Source organism: Macaca thibetana, chromosome 12 (genome assembly GCF_024542745.1).
Source record: "Macaca thibetana thibetana isolate TM-01 chromosome 12, ASM2454274v1, whole genome shotgun sequence".
NCBI classification, from domain to species: domain Eukaryota; kingdom Metazoa; phylum Chordata; class Mammalia; order Primates; family Cercopithecidae; genus Macaca; species Macaca thibetana.
This window is the reverse complement of record NC_065589.1, coordinates 1,523,381-1,535,580: the sequence shown is the minus strand read 5'-3', so window position 1 is coordinate 1,535,580 and position 12,200 is coordinate 1,523,381. Positions and strand designations below refer to the sequence as shown.

General features: G+C 52.7%; 2 protein-coding genes across 4 annotated transcripts in view; both read left to right on the top strand.

Moving 5' to 3' along the window:
* The window catches only part of PPP1R7 (protein phosphatase 1 regulatory subunit 7), a 136,763-nt gene that overhangs the window by 19,309 nt on the left and 105,254 nt on the right, over nt 1–12,200 (top strand). The window lies entirely within an intron of this gene.
* Nucleotides 1–12,200, top strand: part of SNED1 (sushi, nidogen and EGF like domains 1) — an 89,800-nt gene that overhangs the window by 71,664 nt on the left and 5,936 nt on the right. For 2 of the 3 annotated variants that reach the window (XM_050752022.1, XM_050752023.1), the window contains exons 28-30: nt 7,106–7,222; nt 7,706–7,793; nt 11,802–11,885. In XM_050752022.1, the coding sequence (XP_050607979.1) occupies nt 7,106–7,222; nt 7,706–7,793; nt 11,802–11,885 (289 nt within the window). Of the gene's footprint in view, nt 1–7,105; nt 7,223–7,705; nt 7,794–9,740; nt 10,804–11,801; nt 11,886–12,200 lie in introns of those variants that run through there. The other variant, XM_050752024.1, reaches the window with a different exon arrangement.

The following is a 12,200-nucleotide window of genomic DNA, read 5'->3' as shown; positions in this document are numbered from 1 at the left end:
GTCGCTGGACAGTTGTGTACACTGTCTAAAATTCATGTAGAATTGCAAGGGACCCAGAATAACAAAACAATTCTGAAAAAGAGGAAAAAAGTAGGAGGATTTGCACCTCCTAATGTTGGAAGTTGCTACAAAGCAATGGTAATGCGCTCAGTGTGGTAATGGATTAAGGATAGGCATTTAGATCCGTGGAAAAGAACTGAGAGTCCAGGGCCGGGCGCAGTGGCTCACACCTGTAATCCCAGCACTTTGGGAGGCCAAGACGGGCGGATCACGAGGTCAAGAGATTGAGACCACAGTGAAACCCCGTCTCTACTTAAAATACAAAAAATTAGCCAGGCGTGGTGGCGGGCGCCTGTAGTCCCAGCTACTTGGGAGGCTGAGGCAGGAGAATGGCATGAACCCCGGAGGTGAAGGTTGCAGTGAGCCGAGATCACACCACTGCACTCCAGCCTGGGTGACAGAGCGAGACTCCATCTCAAAAAAAAAAAAAGAATTGAGAGTCCGGAAATAAACCACACATCGGTGGCCAACTGACTTCGACAAGGGGACCAAGACCATTCAATGTGGAAAGAATAGTCTTCTCAGCAAATAGTGCTGGGACAGCTGGATATCCACATGCAAAAGAATGAGGCCGGACCCCTCATACCATATACCTCATAACACAAATTAACACAAATTGACCAACAACCTAAATGTTAGGAGCTAAAACCAAAACTCTTAGAAGAAAACACAGGAGTAAATCTTCATGACCTTGGATCATAGGGGTCCTTAGGCTTAACAATAACAGTATAAGCAACAACAAAAATCTGTGTATAAACTGCGCTTCATCAAAACTTAAAACTTCTGTGCCTCAAAGGATGCCATCAAGGAAGTGACATGACAGCCTGCGAGTGAAGGAAACATTCAAATCACACCCGATCAGAGACCCGTATCCAAAATAAAGAGCTCTGACAACTGAACAATAAAAAGACAACCCAATGTAAACATGGGCAAATCATACCTGATAAGAAACCTGTATCTAAAAGAGCTCTGACAACTGAACAATAAAAAGACAAACAACCCAATTCAAACATGGGCAAAGGACCTAAACGGACACTTCTGCAAGGAAGATATGCAAATGGCCAGCAAACACACTGAAAAGATCATTGACATCATTAGACAGGAGGGAAATGCAAATCAAAACCACTAGGATGGCGGGAATTAAAAAGTCAGATAATAATAAGCATTGGTGAGAACGTGGAGAGATCAGAACTGTCTCACTGCTGGTGGGACTGTGAAGTGTGCAGATGCTTTTGGGGAAGAAAAAAACAAACAGTCTGGCAATTCCTTAAAGGATTAAACCAATAGTTACCATATGTCCCAGTAATTCCACTCCTAGGTATATACCCAAGAGAAATGAAAACCGATGTCCACACGAGGTCTTGTATACAAATGTTCATAGCAGCATAGCACAAAAGCCAGAAAGTGGAAACCACCAAAGTGTCAATCAACTAATGAAAGGATAAATGGCCAGGCGCGGTGGCTCACGCTTGTATTCCCAGCACTTTGGGAGGCCGAGGTGGGCAGATCACCAGGTCAGGAGTTCGAGACCAGTCTGGCCAACACAGTGAAACCTTGTCTCTACTAAAAATACAAAAATTAGCTGGGCATGGTGGCATACACCTGTAATCCCATCTACTCGGGAGGCTGAGGCAGGAGAATCGCTTGAACTGGGAGGCAGAGGTTGCAGTGAGCCCAGATCATGCCACTGCACTCCAGCCTGGGAGACAGAACTAGATTCCATCTCAAAAAAAAAAGGAAAGAAAGGATAAGCAAAATGTGGTATATCCACTCAGTGGAACATGATTCAACCGTAAAACAAGGAAGGAAGAGCTGCTGTGTGTCACAACATGCATGAATCTTGAAAACATTATGCTAAGTGGAAGAAGCCAGACACAAAAGACTCTGCGCTGATTCCATTCATATGAAAGTCCAGAAGAGGGAGATCTCTAGTGACAGAAAGTACATTCGTGGTTGCTCAGGATGGGAGGGTGGAGGGGATGGGAAGGCAGGAACAGCCAAAGGGTACACGGTTTCTTTCTGAGGTCATGAAAATGTTCTAAAATTGTGCTGATGGATACCTGTATCTGTGAATATGCTTAAAAACAATAAATTGTACACTTTGGGTGAATTTTGTGTTACATGAATTATATCTCAATAAAGCTGGTTTAAAAAAGTTATGTGCAGGCCAGGCGCAGTGGCTCACGCCTGTAATCCCAGCACTTTGGGTGGCTGAGGCAGGTGGATCACTTGAGGTCAGGAGTTCTAGACCAGCCTGGCCAACATAGGGAAACCCTGTCTCTACTAAAAATACAAAAATTAGCCAGACGAGGTGGTGGGCAGCTGTAATCCCAGCTACTCAGGAGGCTGAGGCAGGAGAATTGCTTGAACCCAGGAGGCGGAGGCTGCAGTGAGCCGAGATCGCACCACTGCACTCCAGCCTGGGCAACAGGGTAAGACTCTCAAAAAAAAAAAAAAAGTAATGTGCAGAATAATGTTTTTAGTATGTTATCCTTTTGTAGGAAAATGGAGAAGGGAAATACAAATTTTGTCCTCATTTTTATAAAGAAATGAAACTAACAAGATGGTTCACTAAAGAAGGAGGGAAAGAACCACATAGTGGGACTGGAGATCGGCTAGGCTTCTCTGAATGAACCTTGTTTTGTAGTTTTGACTTTAGAACCAAAAAAAAGTTTTTAAAAACATTAAAAAGAAAAGGCAACACTAAAAATTGAAAACATACTGAAATAAGTAAACCTAGTTATCATGTTGATGGTATAACCACACAGGAAAAAAATATCGTTGCAAGCGATTTTAATAAGAGTAGTCTATTCACCCCTAGTGGAATACAGTCTAAGGATAAAAAGCATTGCCAAGAAATTTTAGGCTATACTCAGTGATCTTCATGTTAGTAGTAATACTTGTATTATTATTTTGAAACGATTACATGTATATGGTGGGATAAAGAAAATAATTGTTAATGCCACCAAGATTTTCAGTGTAAAGAATTAAAAATATAAAATGAAAGAAGTTAAAAATCTTGTTTGTTTTGGCCGGGTGCAGTGGCTCACGTCTGTAATCTGGCACTTGGGGAGGCCGAGACGGGCGGATGACTTGAGGTCAGGAGTTTGAGACCAGCCTGGACAACACGGTGAAACCCTGTCTCTACTAAAAATAAAAAAATTGGCCGGGCACGGTGGCTCAAGCCTGTAATCCCAGCACTTTGGGAGGCCAAGACGGGCGGATCACCAGGTCAGGAGATTGAGACCATCCTGGCTAACACGGTGAAACCCCGTCTCTACTAAAAAATACAAAAAACTAGCCGGGTGAGGTGGCGGGCGCCTGTAGTCCCAGCTACTCGGGAGGCTGAGGCAGGAGAATGGCAGGAACCCGGGAGGCGGAGCTTGCAGTGAGCTGAGATCCGGCCACTGCACTCCGGCCTGGGCGACAGAGCGAGACTCCGTCTCAAAAAATAAAAAAATTAAAAAAAAAAAAATTAGCCAGGTGTGGTGGCGGGCGCCTGTAATCCCAGCTACTTGGGAGGCTGAGGTGGGCGAATTGCTTGAACCCAGGAGGCGGAGATTGCAGTGAGCCAACATTGTGCCACTGCACTCCAGCCTGGGCAACAGAGCAAGACTCTATCTCAAAATAAATAAAATCTTGTTTGTCTTTTGATTCTGTTAATTTGACATGGAAATATTAGTATGAACTCATAACGTGTTTATTTTTTAAAGAAATCTAATTTTCTAGTTCTGTTCATCAAAAGGCCTGAAGCTGTGACATCCCATAATAGGGAACAGCGTGAGTGCCCAGGCTGTGGACTCTAGATCTCATTCTCATCAAGAAACCAGTGATATCTGGAGAAATGGGTGATTCCAAGACTGAAGCAGGATGTGGACAGAATAAGCCCAGGACATGCTGTGTAAAAAGCAAGCAAGCTTTCAAAACAGCAGATCGTGTCCTGAGGGCAGGGAGCCAACCTCAAGGGCTCCCGAATAAATCGAGCATCAGGAAAATGACTGACAGCAATGGCCGGAAGCCCATGAAATATACCAGTATCTCTGTGTTCACATGACGCTCAAAAAAAAAAAAAGCAACCTAGTGAGCAACTCTAGAGCTTGCTGAGGACCGACTCGGTCTGCAGGCACACAAGTAAAGGAGTAGGATGGAGCTTCACACTGCTGTGCCTGGGGTGGGCCACAGTCCAAGGTGACCACGGGGTAGGTGAGGGAACGCCTGTCTTCACAGACCACTCTCCAGCTGGTGAAGGCAGGAGCCACAGGGTCAGACGCAGGCCTGTGGGAGGACAGCCCTTGGATCAGGGATCTCGATGTCTTGCTGGAGCCATCAGGTGGAAGGCCAATGGGGACTTTATTCTGGGTTGGTCAAACTGCCAACACTGGACCAGTGACCAGTCCTCATATCACTCCAGCGGGACTTCGACACATCACAGGCTGCCTGGGCTGGCTGGGGGTGCACATGCATCCCTGAGAAGCAGCCCTGCAAAGACCATCTGAACCTAAACCCTATCAAGCACCTCTCTCTAATTAGAGTTTACAGGAAACACGGGGGTGGGAACAAGTGAGCAGTCAGTCACATCCAGGCGGGGAACTCTACAGGACAGACGTCCTTGTTTTTTCCGTGAATAAAGCGGTAGGTTGAAGGAGACTTGAGGTGCATCACACAAGGCAATGTGCAGGCCCCAAGAGCCCTCATCAGGTTAGACCTGAAATCACGACATTTTTAAGACGACCAGGAAAATTCGAACATGACCTGGAATTTCTTATGATACTGAGGAATGACTGCTAATTTCTAATAATAATAATTTGTGGTTATGTAAAGTATTAGATCCTGCTGACATGTTCACAGGAGAAATGATACCTGTGAGAAAGGGGACGACAGACAGATAAAAATAGATGAAGCAGGACTGGCCAGTTTTGATCAGTGTTGAAGTTGAGTGCATGGTGCTCTTCATGCTTATATGTTGTGGGTTTGAACATTTTCATAATAAAGGGATTTTTTTAAAGCCCCAAAACTCATTTTAACCATATCAAGAAAGGCAAAAAGATGGCCAGGCGTGATGGCTCATGCCAGTAATCCCAGCACTTTGGGAGGCCAGGGTGGGTGGATTACCTGTGGTCAGGAGTTTGAGACCAGCCTGGCCAACATGCTGAAACCCCATCTCTACTAAAAATACAAAAATTAGCCGGGCATGGTGGCGGGCACCTGTAATCTCAGCCACTCAGGAGTCTGAGGCAGGAGAATTACTCGAACCCGGGAGGCGGAGGTTGCAATGAGCAGAGATCGCGCCACTGCACTCCAGCGTGGGCGACAGAGCAAGACTCCATCTCAAAAACAAAAACAAACAAACCAAAAAAAGCAAAAAGACAAGGAAAGTCCCAGAGGACAGGGGCAGAGAAAGAAAACCCAAAGTGAACCCAGCAAGGAAGGAGGAGCAGCCAGCGGGAGAAACCCAGGGCTCGGAACCGGCAGGGGCAGCAAGGCCTGGGGCGGCCGCATGTGTGGGACAAGCACACAGGGAGGCCTGTGAAGAGTAGAAGAGGAGCGTCGGACAGGGTGGGGGTGCTGGATTGGATGGGCGGGGGAGGCCGGGCCTCACTGTTAGACATGGTGGGGTGGGCACAATTCTTACTCTTTCGTGTTTTTCAACGTTAAGTTAAAAATTAAAACAGGAATCTTGACAAAGCTGAAAAATAATAATCGTAAGGAGAAAAATAAGGACAGAGTGAACACTAAGGGAGAAAGGCCAGGCTGACCCCCTCCTGCGTCACTGCAGACTGCCCAGCTCCTGTGGCCAGCGTGGCGAGGCCGGACTGCCCAGCTCCTGTGGCCAGCGTGGCGAGGCCGGACTGCCCAGCTCCTGTGGCCAGCGTGGCGAGGCCGGACTGCCCAGCTCCTGTGGCCAGCGTGGCGAGGCCGGACTGCCCAGCTCCTGTGGCCAGTGTGGCGAGGCTGGACTGCCCAGCTCCTGTGGCCAGCGTGGCGAGGCCACTGCCCAGCTCTTGTGGCCAGCGTGGCGAGGCCGGACTGCCCAGCTCCTGTGGCCAGCGTGGCGAGGCCGGACTGCCCAGCTCCTGTGGCCAGCGTGGCGAGGCCGGACTGCCCAGCTCCTGTGGCCAGTGTGGCGAGGCCGGACTGCCCAGCTCCTGCGGCCAGTGTGGCGAGGCTGGACTGCCCAGCTCCTGTGGCCAGCTGCCCACTGCCCCTGTGGCCAGCATGGCGAGGCCGGACTGCCCAGCTCCTGTGGCCAGCGTGGCGAGGCCGGACTGCCCAGCTCCTGTGGCCAGCGTGGCGAGGCCGGACTGCCCAGCTCCTGTGGCCAGCGTGGCGAGGCCGGACTGCCCAGCTCCTGTGGCCAGTGTGGCGAGGCTGCTGCCCAGCTCCTGTGGCCAGTGTGGCGAGGCTGGACTGCCCAGCTCCTGTGGCCAGTGTGGCGAGGCCACTGCCCAGCTCCTGTGGCCAGTGTGGCGAGGCCGGACTGCCCAGCTCCTGTGGCCAGCGTGGCGAGGCCGGACTGCCCAGCTCCTGTGGCCAGTGTGGCAAGGCTGCTGCCCAGCTCCTGTGGCCAGCGTGGCGAGGCCACTGCTGGGGACGGGCGGCATCTCTGCACAGAGGGTTGCATTAGAGCCCCAGGAGGGGCCTCAGGATCCAAGCAGCAGAAACCCTGTTCAGGGGCAAAGCCAGCAAGGGTCGGGGTTGGGGAGGGGCCACAGGCCAGTGGAGGCTCAGCACTGAAGGCCCCGCTCCTCCCTCCCTCTCTTCCTCCTCCTTCTCCTCCTCTTTGTTCATCTTCCTTCCTTCCAGTACTAAGGTCAGGGCCAGGCACGCTGCGGTCTGTCTCCTCACCTCTGCTCTCTCTCAACACCTGGGCTGGGACCGCGCTCTAGGGCCCAGAGGCGTTTGGGAGGCCATCGCAGCACGCCACGGAGGAGTGCACAGCCACCCTGCATCAAGTCAGGTCATCGAGGAAGGGACAGCAACATGTCCATGAGGCAGGCCTGACCTGCGCTCCCAGTGACTAACCTCTCGTGACCTCTGTTTCCAGACGTCCCTGGGAACTGTTCAGAAAACTTCTGTCAGAATGGAGGCACCTGTGTGCCGGGCGCGGACGCTCACAGCTGTGACTGCGGGCCAGGGTTCAAAGGCAGACGCTGCGAGCTCGGTAAGTCAGGGCTTGGCCTCAGGGCGCCCCTTACCACAAAGCCTGTGCCTCGGCCTAGCACTGCTGGGCCACAGCTGGGTTTGCCACGGGAGCCTCCAACCATGAGGTGCCAGACGGGGAGCCTGGTGCACGGGGCTGACCCGAGTCCCCGGGGGCTGCGTTGCTGCCCCAAGCACCAGGATGGGAGGTGCTGCCCGTCACAGGGGTCAGAACACCCACAGCATGCGAGGCTCAGCTGCGGAGGGCTCCCTGACCCAGCCAGAGCAGGTGTCCGGAGAAGGGACTCCCACCTCCACAATACTGACCTGCCCCAGCCTTAGAGGAAGCCAGCTGCAGACCCCTGAGCCCTCTTCCCCGGCCTTAGAGGAAGCCTAAGGGGTTTCGCTACAGACCCCCAGGCCTTCTCTTCGGGCAGGGCCTCTCGGAGGGGCAGGAGGAGCATGTCAGGAGCCCCTGGCGAGCCACTGCCCTTCTTTGTTGTAGCCTGTATAAAGGTGTCCCGCCCCTGCACAAGGCTGTTCTCCGAGACAAAGTCCTTTCCAGTCTGGGAGGGAGGCGTCTGTCACCACGTGTAAGTTGATTTCCATGTGTAAGTTGGTTTCTGTCCTCCGCCTTACCACATTTGTAGTGTGTTTTTTTTTGTTTTTTGTTTGTTTGTTTGTTTTTTTGAGACAGAGTCTCGCTCTGTTGCCCAGGCTGGAGTGCAGTGGTGTGATCTCAGCTCACTGCAAGCTCCGCCTCCCGGGTTTATGCCATTCTCCTGCCTCAGCCTCCCCAGTAGCTGGGACTACAGGCGCCCGCCACCTCGCCCGGCTAATTTTTTTATTTTTAGTAGAGACGGGGTTTCACTGTGTTAGCCAGGATGGTCTCGATCTCCTGACCTCATGATCCGCCCCCCTCGGCCTCCCAAAGTGCTGGGATTACAGGCGGGAGCCACTGTGCCCGGCCAGGTTATTGCTACTATTATCATCATCTTCATTATTGGTTTGCTTTGAATTGCATGAGTTTCTGCCCCTCAACCTCTCAAAGTGCTGGGATCACAGGCGTGAGCCACCGCGCCCGGCCTGTAGAGTGTGTTCTTGACTCCTCAAAGTGCTTTCTCAAAGCCACCCACCTACCCCTGAGGGGGGACGACAGCTGCAGTCACAGAAGGGACTTGCTTTGATCACCGATTCCCTCCATGTCACAAATTAGGCAGCTGAGGCAGAAAAACTGAATAACTGCCCCAAGTCCATGCAGCTCAGGAGCAGCGGCTGAGAAGAACCCAGGCCCCTGGCCCCCAGTCCGCCAGACTTTCCTCCCCACACATCACCCACCCAGACCCCCAGCCCCGAGTCCCCAAGGCCCCAGTCCCCCAGACCTGCCTTCCCACATATCAGCCACCCAGGCCCCTGGCCCCCAGTCCCCCAGACTTTCCTCCCCACACATCACCCACCCAGACCCCCAGCCCCCAGTCCCCCAGCCCCCAGTCCCCCAGACCTGCCTTCCCACATATCAGCCACCCAGGCCCCTGGCCCCCAGTCCCCCAGCCCCCAGTCCCCCAGGCCTTCTTCCCCGCACATCACCCACCCAGGCCCCCGGCCCCCAATCCCCCAGTCCCCCAAGCCCCCAGGCCTTCTTCCCCGCACATCACCCACCCAGGCCCCAGGCCCCCAGGCCCCCAGGCCTTCCTTCTCACACATCACCCACCCAGGCCCCCTGCCCCTAGTCCCCCAAGCCCCCAGGCCTTCCTTCCCACACATCACCCACCCAGGCCCCAGGCCCCTGGCCCCCAGACCTTCCTCCCCACACATCACCCACCTAGACCCCCAGCCCCCAGTCCCCCAGACTTTCCTCCCCACACATCACCCACCCAGACCCCCAGCCCCCAGTCCCCCAGCCCCCAGTCCCCCAGACCTGCCTTCCCACATATCAGCCACCCAGGCCCCTGGCCCCCAGTCCCCCAGCCCCCAGTCCCCCAGGCCTTCTTCCCCGCACATCACCCACCCAGGCCCCCGGCCCCCAGTCCCCCAGCCCCTAGTCCCCCAGACCTGCCTTCCCACATATCAGCCACCCAGGCCCCTGGCCCCCAGTCCCCCAGCCCCCAGTCCCCCAGGCCTTCTTCCCCGCACATCACCCACCCAGGCCCCCGGCCCCTAGTCCCCCAGTCCCCCAGGCCCCCAGGCCTTCTTCCCCGCACATCACCCACCCAGGCCCCAGGCCCCCAGGCCCCCAGGCCTTCCTTCTCACACATCACCCACCCAGGCCCCCTGCCCCTAGTCCCCCAAGCCCCCAGGCCTTCCTTCCCACACATCACCCACCCAGGCCCCAGGCCCCTGGCCCCCAGACCTTCCTCCCCACACATCACCCACCTAGACCCCCGGCCCCCAGGCCCCCAGACCTTCCTCCCCACACATCACCCACCCAGACCCCCAGCCCCCAGGCCCCTGGCCCCCAGACCTTCCTTCCCACACATCGGCCCAGTGCCCACTGAATGGCAGGGCCAACTGAAGTGACCTTCCTCTCTTCTCTTCCTCAGAGCCCCCTGGAAAAACAAACAGCTCATGAGAATGCCGGCCTCAGTTCTGCCATTAACTCATGATGTGGCCTCAGGCCCCCATCTCCGAGACAGGCTGTGGAGGGAGAGCTGCCCAGCCCATCTCTTAGAACCTTTCTTGCTAACACTCTGAGTCTGTGGGTTACGCAATCAATTTAGTCAACAGATAACTTACTGAACACCTGCTGTGAGCTGGGCACGGTTCTAGATACTCAGCACACATCAGGAACAGAGCAGACCAAAGCCCTGCCTTCAGGACCCGTTCATTGCAGATGAGGGGACAGACAATGCAGTGAGTGTGTGGTGTGGCAGGTGGTGAGTGCAAAGGGAAACAGGATGAGATGACAGGATGAGACTAGGAGAGCCTGCTGGGGACGGGCAGGGGCTGGTGCAGCAAGAGGGTGCTCACCCTCTTGGAGATGAGAGGGTAAGCCTCCTGGAGAGGGTGATGCTGAACAGACATGGAGGAAGGACATCTGAGGGAAGGACGTTCCAGACAGCCAGAGGACCAGTTACCAAGGCCCCGAGTCAGGAGTGTCCCTGGCATGTTGGGGGAGAAGTGGAGAGTGGTGAGAGGTGAGGGACAGGGAACCTCCAGGGCCATGGAGACCCACAGAAGGACTCTGGTGTTTGTCCGTCATGAAATGGGGAGCTACCAAAGGGTTCTGAGCAGAGGAGTGACATGTTCGATTACACTACTTTGGATGTTCTGCGGAGAATGGGATGTAAACAGGCAAGGGTAGAAGCTTCGTTGGAGCTTGGACGTGAAGCCAGGTGTAACATGTAGCAGGAACACATATGAGATGCTAATCTGTGTTGAGATTTGGGAAGCCGTATTGACAGTCCGCTGAATTTGGATTCTGTGCAGTGGCCGTCCGAACCCACAGTATCTACCATCTTCCCGCTGTGCTTAGTTACACCAGTGCCTGCTGGTGACCACCAAGTATCCAACAAGAAGACCCTTCCCGTCCTGAAAGCATTCTGTCCTTTCCCTTTCAACCTATCTGCATATTTCAAGTGACTTCCTTGTATTTAACATAGAGGTGGGTCTTGCTTGATATCTAGTCTGACAGTCTGGTTTTTATTGGAGTATTTAGACAATTTACATCACCTTCCACATCATGACCAGCGTGGCTGGATTTAAACTTCCATATTGCTGTTTGTTTTCTATTTTTCCCATCTGCTTTCTGTTACTTTTTCCCTTTTTCCTGCCTGATTTTGGATTACTTTTTACTATATTTTGTCCAGTTCTCTGGTGGTTCACACTGGGAGGTTAATTCCAGATTCTGTTACTCTTTCATGTCCAGAAAGGGAAGTCTTACCACAGGTTTTAGATCCTAAAGGTTCTACGAGACTTAGCATATGAGTTGGAGCTTTGCCTGCTGAACTCCTTGGATCTCCCTTTTAAACAGCTCTGACATTTGAGAACTTTAACAAAAGACAAAACACCTTCCCATCCATTATTATCTACAAACTTGTAAGAGAGATGGCATGAGTAGGTCCCATTTTACCTGCAACTGAGACTTAACACTTCAAGAGACTTGCTTGAAGTAGCCTGATGAATAAATGGAAGAGGCAGGAGATGAAATCAGGTCTCCCGTTCTATAATGCCTACATCGGAATCCTGAATCCCCAATCCCCAACACTTCTCAAACTTCTCTGTGAAATACCCAGAAAAACAGAGAAGTGAGGTCATACCTTCCCCAGGCCTCAGGCGAAGTGGCCTGCCTCTAGCACTGACATGTCTTTGAAATTTCACGGTTTATTTTTAGTACCATATACTTTGTCAGCGCTCATCAGAATGCACATTCAAATGGGTTTATTTTATGTATATTATTGTACCTCAATAAATTTGTTACAAATCACATGACATTTATGTTAAACATCTTAATACATCAATAGGAGGTAACGTTTCATTCAGAAAATAGCAGCTTTTCCCTCAGACACCTTCAGGGTTACCTGTGGGTTCACATAGCCTAGGTTAAGCAGTTGGCAACATTTTGCTTCACTGTCTGGTTTTACAAAGCTTTCTTGCAACAACAGGTATAAAAGAGTCTACAGAGTTCACCAGGACATCTGCTTCAAAGAGAGCTGTGAAAGCACAAGCCTCAAGAAGACCCCGAACAGGTGCCTCCGGGGAGCAGGCCCATGCCGTGTCCTGCATGGAGCCCACAGGGTGATGGGGCAAGATGCTGTGTCCTGCATGGAGCCCACAGGGTGATGGGGCAAGGGCGGCGGTGCTATGGGATGCTGCAGGCCTGCGGGCGGAGCCAGGCAGTCTACTCACCCGGATAGGCAGCCCCTGGCCACCCACGTTCTGCTACGAAACTGTATGTCCATATACGTGCATGTGAGCGTACACAGAGGGGCCCAGCTGGGCATGCCGGGTGCTGGGGGGAGGTCACACGGTGGGTGCTGGGAGTCACTCTGGTTATGCGTATT